Source organism: Helianthus annuus, chromosome 4, assembly GCF_002127325.2.
Source record: "Helianthus annuus cultivar XRQ/B chromosome 4, HanXRQr2.0-SUNRISE, whole genome shotgun sequence".
NCBI classification, from domain to species: Eukaryota; Viridiplantae; Streptophyta; class Magnoliopsida; order Asterales; family Asteraceae; genus Helianthus; species Helianthus annuus.
Window position 1 is genome coordinate 7560483 of NC_035436.2, and position 18038 is coordinate 7578520.

At 39.0% G+C, this 18038-nt stretch overlaps 3 protein-coding genes across 4 annotated transcripts; all 3 read right to left on the reverse strand.

Annotated features, from left to right (window-relative positions):
- Window positions 1-1366: 1366 nt before the first annotated feature.
- LOC110935650 (putative germin-like protein 2-1) lies at window positions 1367-17653 on the reverse strand. 2 transcript variants are annotated; one of them, XM_035989707.1, is made up of 3 exons: window positions 17508-17653; window positions 16885-17422; window positions 1367-1495 (listed from the first exon to the last, which is right to left on the reverse strand). In XM_035989707.1, exons 1-2 carry the CDS (start codon window positions 17617-17619, stop codon window positions 16887-16889), a joined length of 648 nt encoding a protein of 215 aa, XP_035845600.1. In that variant the 5' UTR covers window positions 17620-17653; the 3' UTR covers window positions 1367-1495; window positions 16885-16886. The 2 variants fall into 2 exon arrangements, with proteins under 2 accessions (XP_035845600.1, XP_022033719.1); XM_022178027.2 differs by lacking the exon at window positions 1367-1495 and having other exon boundaries at window positions 16762-17422.
- LOC110935651 (putative germin-like protein 2-1) lies at window positions 1368-2263 on the reverse strand. Its single transcript, XM_022178029.2, has 2 exons — window positions 2118-2263; window positions 1368-2033 (listed from the first exon to the last, which is right to left on the reverse strand). The coding sequence occupies exons 1-2, from the start codon at window positions 2227-2229 to the stop codon at window positions 1498-1500; spliced, it is 648 nt and encodes a 215-aa protein (XP_022033721.1). The 5' UTR covers window positions 2230-2263; the 3' UTR covers window positions 1368-1497.
- Window positions 3890-4732, reverse strand: LOC110932826. Its single transcript, XM_022176082.1, has one exon. It carries the CDS (start codon window positions 4730-4732, stop codon window positions 3890-3892), a length of 843 nt encoding a protein of 280 aa, XP_022031774.1.
- Window positions 17654-18038: the final 385 nt, after the last annotated feature.

Here is an 18038-nt window from a genome sequence, read left to right on the forward strand (position 1 = left end):
CATTATAACTCGGTCACGAAAATGGTAAACTAAAATAAATATTTAAGTGTTGGTCGTAACATGTATATATATTATATTATATTATATTTTATATTTTATATTAATTTATATTTATAACATGATGAATAGTAATTGTTTTGGCTTTTGTTATTTTGTCTTTTTGTGTTTTTTTTTTTCGTAGTAAATTTTAAGAGTTTTTGTTTTATAATAAAGTTTTGGTTTTTCATTATTTTGCCAAAAAGTTAAAAAAAGCTTATTTTTTGTTAGTTTTGTTTTATGTTTTTTTTCTCGAATTTGTTCGTCGTTCGCTTGCTACTTAGCACAGTGTTTTCTAATCAAATTGGTTCCCTCAAGTTTTTTTCCTTCTTGACTTTCTAATACATGTAGGTATAAATCCGTCTTTGTGCACGTGTCACGTGAGCCAACTGGTGTTACAAATACGTGTTTTTATTTTACACTTTTTCCGGTTTTGGTTGTCATGCCATTGGTACTTAGAATGGTTTTACGCCCTCCCTGAAACGTTGGTAACAGTGGCGGACATATAGTGTTAATAGGGGTAGCACGGGCTACCACTCAACCCTGTATTCGTAGTGTAAAAATACCCCTAACTCCAATTCTGTACTGTATAAATACCCCTCAACTCCGTTTCTGTTATATAAAGGATACCCCTGATCCTAAAAAAAAGTAAGATACCCCTAACTTTTTGTGTTAGTTCCGCCACTAGTTGGTAACATGGTTTTGCTCCCCCTCACCGCAATGCGGGGGGGGGGGGGGGGGGGGGGGGGCTCCTTTAATAAAGAAGTCATCCGTATTCATGTGATGTATATAACAGGAAACAGTTTACACTTGGTCTTAATTAGTCCTATTTGATTGTAATAGTTTATAACATGTAAGGGAAGGGGGTGGTCACTAGTGATAGAATTCTATCACTCACAAGCACCAATCAGTTCCGCCATATCATCAACCATTTTTCCATCACTCACAACCTTTTTTTAGTGGGGGTGGTCATCACTCACCACCACACCCAACAATTTCCCCCAAAACAACAATTACACTCACAAAAAAAAAAAACCATCACGCGTGGAGAAAATAACGAAAATGAATTTCGTGGAAAATATAACGCGTGAAACTTTGTTATGGGGGTGAAAAAATACAATATAACACGTTGAAGTTTGGTTTCCGTGATATTATCACGTACCGCCCCCGGGCTCTAACAAACGTCATTTTAATATTCCAGTTCCACATATTACATGTGTTCAAAATTGTAATTTAGTTGAAGATATACTCCATTGTTTTTATTGAATACGACATCCTAAAAACTTGATGCAACACAGCAAATAGAAAAGTGTTTGAAAGACATATATTATAAACCACAACCAGAAAAATAATATTCTTATTCACCTTTAAATATAAACAATAAGAAACGAAACAATGTTACAGAATTCAAAATTGCAAGCTAAAGAGATCAACATCCTATGATCACACAAACATAAATGTTCAGAATTTTGACTGGATTTGCTGAACAACTTTGATGTCAACTTGAAAGGCCTTTGCAAGAACATCCACATCGATACCAGGGTTTGATCCAAACACAGCATTTGCAATAGTAATCACACCTGGATTTTGACTACTCAAACCCGCAATAGCAAGAGCATACCCATTTCCGATGTTTTTTTGGAAGTGAATTAGACCTTGTGGAAACACGAACACGTCACCCTTCTCAAGTACTTGTGTGATGAGGCGGTTTTCAGGGTTAGACGTGACAAAACCAACCAGAAGACGACCTTCAATGACAGTCAAGACTTCAGTGGCACGAGGGTGCGTGTGTGGTGGATTAATACCCCATGGAGCAAAGTCAATACGAACCATGGATATACCAAGAGTGTTGAGTCCGGGTAACTGTGCTACAGTCACAGAAGTCACATTAGAGCCAACGTCATTATGCGTGTTTCCCATTAGGTGAAGCCCTCTAAAAAGAAAATCATCCGCTTTCACAAGCTTTGCATCTTTGCAAACCACACCATTCACGAATACTGCATAAAAAAATTAGAAGCCTTATCTCAGGACACCTATAAATATTGCATACCATAAAATCATAAGTTGTGATAATTTTTTACCTGGGCTATTAGGATCAGCCACACAGAAATCCTGGAGAGGACTAGGGTCAGAAGCGAAAGCAATCGAACATGTTGTCAACAAGAGACCGAATATAAGAAAACGAGACATCATTAGCGAGAGGTGAAAAGCTTGTTTGCTAGAAACTTTGGTAGCTCAAGAAATCTATGAAACCAAGGATGTAACTTGGTAATGTATATATAGTAAAACCATAGGATTATTATAAGGCATTATATGTTGTTTGGCCATGAATAGGTATAAGTTTGTGGAAAGAGTAAAATTACGAAGAAGTCATCAAATACATTCTCATAAGATATATTCAACTAATCAACTTTTGTTTAGTTCCAACTCAGAAGGATAACATGCACTATGATAATTTATTTGGTTTCTTTAATCAATTTTATATTAAAATTAATTGTGTTGAAGCATTGAAGTTTTATTATGAATTGAATTGGTCTAGAAAGTTGAACTAATCTCATAACCAAATTATATATATATATATATATATATATATATATATAAAGTGCACCTCTACTGTTAGTCATCACCTGTAGCGAGCCTAGAGCTATTCGCATCTTATTTGAAATTGGGTCAAAAATAAACTTAAACCGAGCCGTGCTTAAAGGAATACGGGCCCGAGCCCAAACCTAATTAAAAATAAGCTTGTTTAGTAATGAGTCTGTTCTTCACTTATGGAGCTCGAGTCGGCTCGTATGCATAAAGGAGATTCTTATTTATATAATTTTAATTAATTGATGAACTATATACTAATAAATTATTATTTATATAGACAAAAGATCAAATACAAATACCCTTATCATACAAAACGTACGAATGGGGTGAAAATGTAAAAAAATGTGGTGGCATTTTTGTAATTATTAATCGTTGAGTAATTATCAAAATTACCCTACAAATGATCTTGTAAGGTAATTTTGATCTTGTAGGTTAATTTTGGAAAATATTCTTATAGAGTAATTTTGATCTTATAAGGTAATTTTGAAAAATGTTCTTGTAGGGTAATTTTGATTGTGTAGAGTAATTTTGTAGAGTATCGTAATTGCTCTACAAATGATCTTGTATGGTAATTTTGATCATATAAGATAATTTTGATCTTGTTCGGTAATTTTATAGAGTATCATTACAAGTGTATCAAGATTACTCTGCAAGTTCCAAAATTACACTACAAAAACATTTTACAAAATTACTCAACAAGATCATTTGTAGAGTAATTTTGATAATTACCCTACAAGCAAATAATTACGAAAATGGCATCGCGTTTTTTTTTCATGTTTTTCGTACGTTTTGTACGATAAGGCTGTTTGTACGTGAACTTAACTTTATTTATATAATTGTGATAATAAATGAATTAAAATTTGATTATATTTAGATAATTATGTAATACATAAAGTTACTAAAAATAATAATACACTCAAATTAATTAATGAATAATAAACAAGCCAAGTACGAGTCGAGCTCGAGCTTGAGAAAATACTCACGAGCAGAGGTTGACCTGACATAAGTTAGTCGAGCTTGATCGGTGCATTTTAGAAACACTCTACGTTATATTAATTAGCTTATAAATGCATTGATAATAGGGTAAAATTGGATTCTTTGATGTTTTATTATCATGTGAGTTAAAATGAAACAAGTTTATATAATATTAGTAACCTAACTTTTTTTTTTTGAACGGCCAACAAATTTTATTCATTAATCAAAAGGGCCAACCAAATGTTAGCCCACACCACATTACAGCCAGTTTTTTAAAAATACTACATTACATCCATTTCCCATAATTTTCAAAATTACACCAATCTACCCAACTTATCTCTTTAAACCTCGAGCGGCTACCGATCCATAAAAACCCCAATTGCTTTATCTCGTTCATTATTTGGTCGACTTTAACTTCTTTCCCATCAAACACCAAGTCATTTCTACTTCTCCACACAACCCATAGTGCTATCTGCATAATGCCATATATAAGTTTCCTCCATTTTTTACAACCTCTAACCTGTTTGTGCCAACCCAAAATATCCTTAATTCCAAACCCATAGATACCTGATATCTTGCACCATTTCGACACCAGATCCCATACCTTCTGTGCCAGCTCACATCCCACGAATAAATGGTCCACATCCTCATCATACAAGCCACATATTTTACACCGTATTTCACCGACGATGACGTTCCTTCGAGCTAGAGCTACAAGAGTTGGAACCCGATCTAAGGATAACCTCCAAGCTAAAAAGTTAACCTTTATCGGTATCCAGTTATTCCATTCGAACTCATTCCCCAAGTCTGTAAACCGAGCCGCTTGTATGCTATTTTTTAGACTCTTAACCGAAAACATCCCAGATTCTTCGAGACTCCAGCTCCAGCGATCCTCCCCATTCCCCAATACTGCTGCACCCAGTTCCGAAGTCAGCGTCTGTAATTCAGCCGCTTCATCTGGCGTAACCGGCTGCCGTAACCAGTTAAAATCCAACACTATCCCTCCATCTACTACTTTTACCCGCTCCGATATCCTTGCATTTTTTACTCTTTCTAAGCAATACAATCCTGGGAACCTGCTTTGTAGTGTGTCTTCTCCTAACCAACATTCTTTCCAAAAAGCTACCATACTGTTTTCTCCAGGATTAGCCCGGCAACATCTAACCAGACTTATCCCAAATTCTTCTAGATCACCAGCCACTTTAAACACTTGTTTCCACGGCCCTTCAATTGTTAACTTCCTTGGTATAGGGTTCCACGTTCTCTCGCTATGATGGATGCTCCATATAACCTTACGCCACAAGCTCTCTGGATCTGTTTTGAACCTCCACCACCATTTGGCAAGCATAGCCAAATTTGCATCTTTCAGTGACCCAACCCCCACCCCCTAGATCCTTTGGAGTCATAACATTCGGCCAAGCAACCCAACACATCTTTCCTTTCTCCGGTGTTATTCCCCATAAGAACTCCCGTCTTAACCTCTCTAGCTGATCAATTACACCCGACGGAGCTCTATATAGAGAAAAGTAGTACGTAGGGAGAGCATTCAGTACCGATTTTATCAAGGTCAGTCTTCCTCCAAAGGACAGTGTGTTCGCTTTCCAAATCGCTAGCCTTTTCCGGAATACGTCTACAACCGGCTGCCAATTCTTGATTAGATTCATGTTAGCCCCCACTTGGAGCCCCAAATGTTTGAAAGGGAAACTTCCAACTCTACACCCCAATGTATTCGCCAAACCTTGTATTCTATTGTTATCAACATTTATTCCAAAAACACTGCTTTTTGACAGATTAACCCGGAGACCCGAGGCTAAGAAAAAACATCTTAATATTCTTCTTAAATTATGCACACTGGCACCCTCCCAATTCCCTACAAAGATAACGTCGTCTGCATATAAAAAATGAGATAATACCTCACCGTTGTTTACGAACCTAATACCTTCGTATAAACCAATGTTGCACGCCTTCTTCATTACCCCTGTTAAGGCTTCCATTGCAATTATGAACAAGAACGGGGACAGCGGGTCGCCTTGTCTCAATCCTCTACCACATGCGAATTCCTGTGTCGGTGACCCATTAACTAAAACTGAAGCCCGCGCATTAATAACCGTCGCCATGACCCATCTTCTATATAAAAGCGGGAACTTCATTTGATCCATAATATCTTCCATAAATCCCCAGTTCAGAGAGTCGTATGCCTTTTCTATATCCACCTTGAAAATAAAACCTTCCTTTTTATTCGATCTCAGCCATGGAACTAGCTCATTTAAAACAAGAGGCCCATCCAAGATGCTTCTATTTGCAAGAAAAGCGGTTTGTTCTTCTGAGATTAATTCGTTAATCACCATTTTCATTCGATTCGCCAAAGCCTTGGATATAACCTTGTTTATACATCCAATGAGACTGATTGGCCTATAATCCCCCAACCCACCCGGATCCGTGCACTTTGGTACCAATGCTATGAATGAAGAAGTACAACCTTGCGAGATGGTCGCATTCAGCTGAAATTCTTCAGAAACCTTCACAAAATCCTCTTGCAGAGACCCCCAACATCGTCTAATGAACCTAAAATTAATCCCGTCCGGACCCGGCGCCTTGTCTCCCTCACAATCCCACACAGCATCTTTAATTTCACATAGAGAAAAAGGGGCTACCAGGGCTTCGGCATCTGCTTCCGAAATCATCTTCATTACCGGGCACAGCAATCCTGGTCGATCATTATACGGTTCCTTGAACTTCTCAGCGAAGAAAGAGCAAACCGAATCCTTTATAAGCGGTGGAGCCGTCTCCCATATACCATTTATCATTAGGCCGTTTATCCTATTAGAACACTGATTAGCATTGACCACCTTGTGGAAAAAGTTTGTGCTCTCATCACCTTCCAATGCCCACTTTATCCGGGACTTTTGTCTCAAATCCATAGCCTTCACCTTATCCACTTCCATGATTACTTTTTTACATTCAGCCCTTGTATCCAGTTCATTTGGGGAGAGAAGCCTCTCTTCCGCTTTAACCTCCAATTCCTCCAAAATTGCAATCTTTTTTTTGTATATCGCCTCCTTTTCAGCCTTGATCACATTTACCCGTTCTTTGATCTTAAATTTTATCCACTTCAACTTAACAGCTAATCCCAAATCCGATGGGCCATCAAACACAAAACTTGACAATGATTGTCGAGTGAACTCCAAAACACCTGGCAGGTCCAGCCATGAGTTGAAGATTCTCGTTGGTATAGGCCCATAATCTGGAGATGTTAAGGACATGAGGACCGGGCAATGGTCGGAAACCACGTTTGACAAAGCAACAACCGAGGCTGTAGGCCACTTATCTCGGAAGTCTCTACATACCAGGAACCGGTCCAGTTTGCTTTTATGAAGACCGTTATCTGAATGGTAAGTGAACTTTCGCCCCCCATTTGATATTCCAACAGATCTGCTAGTTCAATAAATTTGTTGAAATACGCCGCATTTATACCCACAAATTCTGAATTGAATCTCTCACCTGGATCTCTAACGTCATTGAAATCCCCACCAAATACCCACATGCCTTCCAGTGATCTTCTCAGTACAACAAACTCTTCCCACAAGGCTCTCCTTTCCGTCGGATCATTGTAAGCATAAACATTTACGATGTTTAATAGTTCCCCCGTGTGTTTTAAACATCCTTGTACTAAGATAAACCTTTGATTTTTAATTACATCGATACACTCAAAAATAGCCGGATCCCACATGCTCACTAAACCCCCTGACCTTCCAACAGCATCCACATGAGCCATTTCAAACCTTGACCTCCCCCAATATTTGCCAATCGTAGAGTCTGTTATACCCCCCATTTTTGTTTCCTGAATTTCTAAAAAATGAACCCCGTGAGATGTTTTCAACCCCCTTATCCAATCTATCTTCCTCTGGTCCCTGACCCCCCTTAAATTGATAGTCATAAAATTCATTGGAAACCTGATTGTTCTCCAATAATAAGCTCACTTACCTGCTTATCATATCCACCAAGCTGAAATCCAACTAGCGATCCCACAATCTTAGTATTGTTTACCTCATCTTGCACCGCCCGATCTTCCATTTGGATCTGATCTGCTTCCCCAGAGTTGTCTCTCGGCTCAGTCTCTCGATCCCCAAAACCTCGGTTGGCCACACCGTTAACATTTGAGACGTCCTGGTCCTCCTCGATCACCCCTGTAACTGGCAATTGTTCCTGACTGTACGGCATCTCAGTAGCAGACGCCACTGGTTGTGTCTCCTTATTTAGGTCAAACGACCTTTCTAGATTGCGAATATGACAGAACGCCGGTTGCTCCCCTCTATTTTCTTCTGGACACCATACTTGTGGGCTTCTAGCCCTTCTAGGCCTCTTCCTAGATTGTGTACCTGGATCCAGGCCTAACACTGGATTAGTCTCCATTGGGCTTAAGCATTCAAAGTTTTCTTTCTGGGCCCCACCCCCATAGACATCCGCTTTTCTCACTTCCTTGGTCCCTACGTCCGCCGCTCTTTCTCTCTCCTGGTTCCCATGCAACTCTTGCATGGATTGCATCGTGTCCGGTTCCCCATGCACACGATCGTTCAACTTCGTCCCTTCGACTTCTTTTGGCACCTTCTCTATCACCGGCGATCCTTGGACTTCTTTCTCCGGCGAGGCTTCATCACCTTCCTTCAGTTCCCCATCTTCCAGATCCTCATCCAACTCATTTCCGTTTTCACCAAACATCGATTCCTCCGGCGACATTGACTCCGATATCATTGTGTTTATTACGTTCTCCTGGAACCATCCACTACCAGTCTCCGATACCCTGACTATGTACCTGTTGTTCTTCCAGACTATCTCCACTTCCTCATTAACAAGGCCGATATTGCTAGTGAGCACCTGACAAACTCCGCACGATACATCTGAATCAGCCCAAGAGAAATCAGATCCTTTTATAATTCTTCCAAAAACGAGCCCCAATCTGATCAAAAACTTCATAATCCCGGAACTGGACAGGTAGCCCAGTTATTTTCAGTTCAGTAACCCGTTCAATTTTAACATCTTGGCCTACCCATACCACAGCACTAGCGAAATGCTCACCCCACAATTCTTCCTTTCTGCTTAAAAATTGGTATGCTTCTTCCTTATCCTTCATGACGACCATAAAATGCAAGCCCCCTACATAACATAACGGTGCATCTGCATAGCCCCCCCCCCCTATTCAGCATAGACCTCATGTAACCGATTGCTTTGACGTCCTTTGCTTCACCAATGATTGACCTTCCTAGACAATGGTTATTATACACCGGTAGTTTATCCTTCATGACAATGACTTTCCTATTCTTCATGGTTTGACCTTTGTCACCCGTCAACATATCCTTGTAGGAAACATCCTTTACTACATTAGTCGGTTGCCATTTTTTGACCTCCACCGGCTTCTGTTGGTGATAATGTTGATACCTATAAGGTGTCGGACCGCTACCACCTTGCTGTTGCTGGTTTCCAAACCTCCTATGGTCCCGATCATATAGTGCAATTGATGCGTTAATCTTCGCTTCATATATCTTGACCGTGTTCAGACCCGCCAATACATTCTTAGCGTTTTCAACCCCTTCATACCTAACGAAGCCAAAGAAGTTCCCTTTAACGTCCCTCTTCTTTGCCACATAGGCATCCGTAACTACACCAAAAGGTTGGCAAACCTTCCGTAACATCGTTCTAGACACACCTCCTGGAAGGTTCGATACGAAGAACGTGGTCTCCTTCAAACCTTTTGTTCCCCCGGCCTTGCTCCGGTACGGGATATCTATCCATTCTCCATCCCTTCTACTGTTTCCGGCATACCCCATGTTTAGCGAATGAATTTAGCCACAAAAGACTAGCTACCAACCACGCAGAATACACTCCCCTAGCTCCTCCAAAACAAGCAAACGAAACAATGGCAACTCGACCCTAAGGGTGTTAATGGGATTCGAATCGATCTAGCTAAACTATACTAAGATAGCCGCGATCAATATCAGACCCACTAAGCCCCGAAGAAATCCAGCGACCACTGTGGGAAGAGAGGGTAGAGGAGGTTACGTTCAACGTGCCGAGAAAAGGAAAGCGGCCGAGTGGGGGAGATGCAAGGACAAGATAGAATACAAGGTACAAAACCGTAACTTCCAGGAGAAGAACGGGACCTCACACGCTATTCCGACGAGGCAAAACTCCGGTTAACACTCCGGCGACTCTTCGAGAGAAAGAGAGAGAAAAAATTCTTGATTTAAGGAATACAGATATACTTGTTTCTAGACGATTATTAGTAACCTAACTATAAGATGAAATAATTATCATGATAATACAAAGTAAGTAAATAAAAGAAAAAGACTTCGTTGACTTCACATCTAATAAAATTAATTAGTAGTTTAATTATTTTGAGTAATGATGTGATTTAATTGTTTTTTAAATGTATGCAGGTCTTCTATCAACGAATGGTATGCAAAGTGGTCATAAATTAATTTTAGTGGGCTCAATCAATTATAGTGACATGTTGTAAGAGTTAAAGATTAATGGGCTTGTGTTGGGACTTTTCGTAAAGATCACAAGGAATTAATAAAGTGGCAGCAGCCCAAGTAAGAGGTCGGTGGAGAAGATATATTTGACAACTTTTATAGAAGAGAATGAATTGGCAGCCGTCACAGGAGGAACATCAGGGACGAATTAAAGTTCACTTTTCAGCATTATTTTCATCTTTCATCCATTCAAACATGTTCGATTAATACGGGATGATAACCGAAGTTGAACGGACTACCATGAACGGCTAAATCTTTCGGTGACTTCCGCCTGGATTAACGTTTACGCTGTTTGACATAATCATTTGTTTTTCTGATTATTGTAAACTGGTACAGCTTAACCACTTGTGTTGGATTATTGGTTAACGTTTCTTGTGTTTGAATTATTTGTCATTTATTAAGCGTATTGGCAACTTTCTTGCGTTGTTAGCGGGTTGGTAAATTGGTGGGTAATTGATACAATCAAACGGGTTATTAGGTTGCATAGTGAATCTTAAAAACTATCTCTATTAACTAATCAAATTCATTAATTCCGAGGCCATGTCTATGTGGTGTTTTGAATCAGAAAACGGATTTTTATATTAAAACGGGTATTCGGGATTCTGGGTAGAGGTTACTTCTTCTCATCTTCTCTTGATAACACTTTTCATGACAAATTGTGCTTCTTTACAATCAAACAAACAAACCCCCAATTTAGATAGTTTAGTTTTAATTAATTTCTTTAACACTGACCACAAATTCCCCGTGATACGATACCCTACTTACACTATATACGTAGTTTAATTAGGTTTTTGATTGACTTTGACGACAGTCATCAGAGCTCGCTCTAGCCCGGCTCGGCTCTTTTGCACGCTTAAGCGAGCCCCATCATAGTCCAATGGCAGGCCCAGTTATTAGGCTGGGCAGCCCGGGCAATGGCCGAGGCTCAAAACTAAAAGGGGCCCAAAATATAAAATTTTGTTTATGTATATTACATAAATAATATGGGACTACACGATATAATACAATAGTTAGCATTCCATTTGGTTTTTTTTTTGAGTTTAGTTACTAAAAGTTGGGTGTTCGATTCTTGGTTTTGCAGTTTTTTTCTACCTTTTTTTTTCTGTAGCTGGCCGGTTGTCCTTTAAGTTTCTTTATTTATTTCCTAGTTTTAGAAATTTTTGTTTGTGATACAACTTTTCATGTTCTATTTTTTACACATTAAATTTAAGTTATCCCTGAATTAATACTAGAGTTTTATGCTCATATTTTGGTGTTTATCAGTGAAATTAATAAATCTTGTTGCTAGCAATATTGCTAGTAGGGATCTTGCTTGTTTGATTTTTTAGCTATCTGTTTATGGGTGATGTAGCTGTTTATAATAATAATAACAATAATAATAGCTATAATAATAATAACTTTTATTTATTCTACTATCATTAATAACATGATTATTATAACTGATATTATTATTTTTAATATAATAATGGTGGGGTGGGAGTTTGGGGCATGGGTTGACCCCCCTCCCCCCCCCCCCCCCCCCGGGGCTGGTGAGTGACGTGTCCGTATGGTATGGTGGGACGGGGGGTTTGAGGCGTGGATTGGTTAAAATTGAAAAAAAAAACCTAAAATTAAAAAATACACCTATAGCCTAGCCAACAAGCCAATAAGAGCCGGCCACATAGGATCGCTAGCATGCCCCACGCCTGGCCTTAAACTCCCGCCCAAGGGGCCACGTCCAAACCCAAGCCTACCCGAGGTGGTGACTTGGGCGTTTCTCTCCAACTCACGCCCCAACCCCGGCCCATACCCCCATAGTCTTATCAACTTTGCTCTTCCACACGCAATTATTGTTCAATTTTTGTTTTTTTATTGGCCAACACCACCACCACTACCCCCCCCCCCCCCTCTCTTCTTGATACTCTCTACACTCTCTCTCTCTCTCTCTATCCTATTACTACCCACTACACACACGACCACTGACCACCCCTTTTTCTTTTCCTGTCTTCTTAATGTAAGCACAAGCATACTTCTAGAGATGGAGAGAAATAACTGATTTTGTTTTTGCCAAACACCTTCTTAGAATGTTGGTTTAGCGGTGGTTTTACCGTTAAACGCCTCATCGCACCGCCTTGCTTGCCGAAACCCTGGAAAGTCGTTTATATAGTCAGAACATGCTAATGTTGGTTGTAGGTAGAAGAAATCGGTAAACAGAAACGAAAAGAGTTGTGTCAGAATTAGCGACCGATTTGCGACTGAAAACCGGAAAATTAGCAACCAAAAACTGGCCAGTTGCAACCAAAATTTGTGACGGCAAAAAAACGGTCGCAAAATTAACAACTGATTTGCGACTAAAATTATTGGTCTCAAATTTAGCAGCTAACAAAGATTCGGTCGCAAAACGGTCGCAAATTTTGCAACTGCCTTTTTCTGGTGGTAGATCCACCACAATATTTACTATTTAAAACTAAAGTGCAAATCCCGGTTGTAAATTCGGTCACAAAATTTGCAACCGTGTTTTTCAGTCGCAAAAAATATATGAATAATAATAAAGAAAATAAAACTTAGAAATATAAGGGATAGTACAAGTGACAAGGCATGTGATCGCACGCCAGGCTATGTTCAGTAAAGCCTCATGATGAACAATCGTGCAGGAGACAAGAAGTACAAAAGGACAGTGACGTGTCACCAATCACTGTGCGCCATTCACTGCTTCATGATATCTATTAACCGCTAATGACAGGCCCGACAACAAAGACAACGTGGATCCAATAATCGTGTGCCATCTTCCCATATGCTTGCAAACACTAACGGTTGTGTCTAGGGGAACAAATGGGATATTCCTTGATGTCGTCGTTAAGCCCAAGGCCCATCAGCCCATCTCATTCGTTACTCTCTCCGGCTATAAATATAGGACTTCACCTCCAAGTTTAAGGATCGCTCTTTTACTCTCTCACTTAATACACACATTTATTATCCTCAAAAAAAGTTTGTATTCTCACCCGAATGGTGGTTACAAGGAGAACACCCCAATCATCCTCCTTGTAATGAGATTCACGGTGTTGTGTTGTTTTACAGGATCAAGCAGTTATTAGATGAGTAAAAAAGAAAATTAACCATTTTAAACGAGACTAATCGTTCAAGTTAACCTTCAGATTAACTAGATGTTTCTTCATCAAAACCAATAAATCATGACCCCTAATTCTCATGAACGCATGCCATTTGTTGCTCACTCCATTCATTGGGCTTCTTCCCTTTTTAACATCATAAACGTATAGTTAATACTTGTTAAAAACATTACCTTCGTTAAAAACATTACCTTTTAAATACTGAAATATGCCAATGGCCGGAATCAAGTGGCGGATCCAAAAACTTTTTTCAATGGGTTCATTTGGTGGATTCTCACTAATTTTATTCAACACCATATAAGGTTCTCAGTATTTTTTTCATTTTTTTTCCAAACTGAGTGGGTCCATGTGAACCCACAAAACAAGTCTAGATCCGCCACTACCGGCATCCAACTTAAACAAGACACTCAGCTAAACAAAACACCAATGGCCAAACAACCACGGATCAACCATCAAGCTCAGGTAATCTAGATCTCAATCATGCTCCGGTACAAATGGATATATACAACCAAATATTACAACTCATAAAGCAATCGCAAATTAAGTGAAGTCGCAAAATTAGCAAGCACACCAACTCAGATCACAAAGTTGTACTGCTTGAATAACTTTGCAAACTGGTAGCAAACTTTGTGGGCGGCTCAATTAGGTTGCAAAATAGTCACAAAATTGAAAATAAATAATTTCAAATCGAGTATAAAAGTGAAAATAGTAAAAGGTCAACTAAAATAAATATTTAAGCGTTGGTTGTAACATTTGCCAACATTACAACTCGGTCTCGAAAATGGTAAACTAAAATAAATATTTAAGCGTGTGTTATAACATTTGCTAACATTATAACTCGGTCACGAAGAAAAAACGATTACTCATATATAAATTCATAACATCTTTTACAAATAGTAACTCTTTTGGCTTTCTGTGTTGTTTTTTTTTTTTTTATTTTTTTTTTGGCATACTAAATTTTAAGAGTTTTGTTTTGTAATAAAATTTTAGTTTTTTTTTTTTTTACTTCGCCTAAAAGTTAAATGAGTTTATGTTCTTTTAGTTTAGTTTTACGTTTTTTCTTTTATTTTGCCTAAAAGTTAAATGAGTTTATGTTCTTTTAGTTTAGTTTTACGTTTTTTCTTGAATTTGGTCGTCGTTCGGTTGCAGCACGGTGTTTGTTGCTTAAATTTGGTCCCTCGAGTTCTTTAGCCCCTAGACTTTCTAATACATGTCGGTATAAATTCGTCTTTTTCTACATGTTACGTAAGCCAATTGGTGCTAGAAATTCGTGTTTTTATTTTACACTTTTCTCAGTTTTGGTAGTCAATCCGTTGATACTTAGCATGGTTTTAGGCCCTCTTTGCAACGTTGGTAACATGGTTTTACGCCCCCATGGCTACGCGGGGGGACTAGCTCTCCTTTAATAAAGAAGTCATCCCTATTCATGTGATGTATATAACAGCAAACAGTTTAGGGTGAGAGGGGCACTCCCCTCTTAGGAAAGTCCCCTCTCTTACGCACACCCAATCAGGTTATGCCACGTCAACTCCCCTCTTAAACTCCCCTCACACCCCAATTTGATGGCGGCACTCCCCTCTTAGGGGACTTGCTTTTTTATTTTTTATTATTTTTTTATTTGTTGTAATTATGCATGTTTATAAATTAAAAAAATATTAATAAAAATTAAATAAAATTTAATAAAAGACATTTCATTAAATTAAAAATAAAAATTACATTCAAACTAGAAAAATAAAAATTACATTCAAACTAGAAAAATAAAAAAACAAACTACTCGTCGTCGGAACTCACTTCAAGGTGAGGTAGATCTAAACGTCCGAGATGCTCAACGAGATAGTGTTTTAGTCTCCAATACGTTTCTTCGTCAATGACCTCGCTATAAGTTGTATCATCGAAGACGGGTTCGACTGGAGGATCTTGAATGTGTACCGGTGCTATCGCCCTTCCGTCGTCTTTTATAATCATGTTATGTAAAATAAGGCACGTATACACGATGGACCTTATCTTTTTCACCGTTTTGGAACGCATTGGACGATTTAGTATTCCCCACTTCGCCTTTAACACACCAAACGCCCGTTCCACATCTTTTCTTGCGGCCTCATGTTGCCTCTTGAACTTTTTTTCATTCGGGATGTGAGGATATGGAAAAGACTTCACAAACACGGACCAGCTAGGGTAGATCCCATCAGTAAGATAATACCCGCATTTGTATAAGTGGTCGTTCACCTGAAATGGACAATTTGGCGCCGTTCCGTTTCGTTGAGTAAGAAATAATGGAGATTGTTGCAGCACGTTGATGTCGTTTTGTGAACCCGCCGGGCCACAAAAAGCATGCCAAATCCACAAATCTTGAGACGCCACCGCTTCTAACATAACCGTCGGGTATTGATGATCGCCTCTCATATATTGTCCACGCAATTCTGTGGGGCACATTCTCCAGACGAAGTGTGTACAATCCAGACTACCCAACATACCAGGTAGGTGATGTCTCTCCTCATGAGCCTGATACAATAACGCAACGTCGTGGCTCGTTTGTCTACGTAAGAATTCACCGGCATACATTGTACAGACCATCTCGCAGAAATATTCAAGGCACTCACGAGAGGTCCTTTCAGACATATTTAAATACTCGTCGTTTTCGTCTGGTGGGTTACCGGTTGCAAGTTGTTTAATCGCAGAAGTAACCTTTTGCAACGGCGTGAAACTTTTCTTCATTCTCCCGTCCAAGCCCTCTTGAAACCACTCGTTATTCGCTTCCACGTCACTAACAATTTTTACGAACAAAGACTTGTACATACGAAACCTCTGACGAAAAATATCGTCATTAAATTTTGGATTTTCGACAAAATAATCGGCCATGAGTGTCTCATGGACTCCCACACGATCTCGACGGAAAATTTTTTTTTACTAGACGATGCCGTGTCTAGTAGCTCCGCTTGTTGGATGAGATTTTGGAAGAAAATTAAGCTACCATCGCTTGACGATGAATCTTCATCGTCGGGAAAGTCGGGTAGGGGAGAAAAAAACGGGAACTTGGAATCCATTTTGTGTTGTATTTGATAGATTTTTAGAGTGAGTTTGAGAATGGGTGTGGTAAAAAATTAGATTAAGTTGGTTATTTATATTGTTAAAATTGGATTTTTTTTAAAAGGACCGTTGCCCAACGTCTCTCCTCAATCCTTGTGCAATTCAGCGCGGTGTCTCCCCCCCCCCCCCCGATTCCCCTCCCCGAATTGGCTCCCCGCGGTGATGGCGACGGTGTTCCCGATCGGGGAATGGGGTCACCAATCCCGCTCCCCGCTAGTGCCCCGTACACCCTTACACATGATCTTAATTAGTCCTATTTGATTGTAATAGTTTATAACATGTAACAAAGGTCATTTTAATATTCCAGTTCAACATATTACATGTGTTCAAAATTGTAATTTAGTTGAAGATATATTCCATTGTTTTTATTGAATACGACATCCTAAAAACTTGATGCAACACAGCAAGTAGAAAAGTGTTTGAAAGACATATTATAAACCACAATCAGAAAAATAATATTCTTATTCACCTTTAAATATAAACAATAAGAAACGAAACAATGTTACAGAATTCAAAATTACAAGCTAAAGAGATCAACATCCTATCATCACATAAATGTTCAGAATTTTGACTGGATTTGCTGAACAACTTTGATGTCAACTTGAAAGGCCTTTGCAAGAACATCCACATCGATATCAGGATTCGATCCAAACACAGCATTTGCAATAGTAATCACACCTGGATTTTGACTACTCAAACCCGCAATAGCAAGAGCATACCCATTTCCGATGTTTTTTTGGAAGTGAATTAGACCTTGTGGAAACACGAACACATCACCCTTCTCAAGTACTTGCGTGATGAGGCGGTTTTCAGGGTTAGACGTGACAAAACCGACTAGAAGACGACCTTCAATGACAGTCAAGACTTCAGTGGCACGAGGGTGCGTGTGTGGTGGATTAATACCCCATGGAGCAAAGTCAATACGAACCATGGATATACCAAGAGTGTTGAGTCCGGGTAACTGTGCTACAGTCACAGAAGTCACATTAGAGCCAACGTCATTATGCGTGTTTCCCATTAGGTGAAGCCCCCTAAAAAGAAAATCATCCGCTTTCACAAGCTTGGCATCTTTGCAAACCACACCATTTACGAATACTGCATAAAAAAAATTAGAAGCCTTATTTCAGGACACCTATAAATATTGCATACCATAAAATCATAAGTTGTGATAATCTTTTACCTGGGCTATTAGGATCAGCCACACAGAAATCCTGGAGAGGACTAGGGTCAGAAGCGAAAGCAATCGAACATGTTGTCAACAAGAGACCGAATATGAGAAAACGAGACATCATTAGCGAGCGGCGAAAAGCTTGTTTGCTAGAAACTTTGGTAGCTCAAGAAATCTATGAAACCAAGGATGTAACTTGGTAATGTATATATAGTAAAACCATAGGATTAATGTTTGGCCATGAATAGGTATAAGTTTGTGGAAAGAGTAAAATTACGAAGAAGTCATCAAATACATTCTCATAAGATATATTCAACTAATCAACTTTTGTTCAGTTTCAAATTAGAAGGATAACATGCACTATGATAATTTACTTGGTTTCTTTAATAAATTTTATATTAAAATTAATTGTGTTGGAGTGTTGAAGTTTTATTATGAATTGAATTGAACTAGTGTTACTAAATCCGCGCGTTGCGCGGTGGGTGAGTATCAGTTCGTTTAACTACGGTACTGACACTTGTTATAGCACCAATAGAGAAAAAA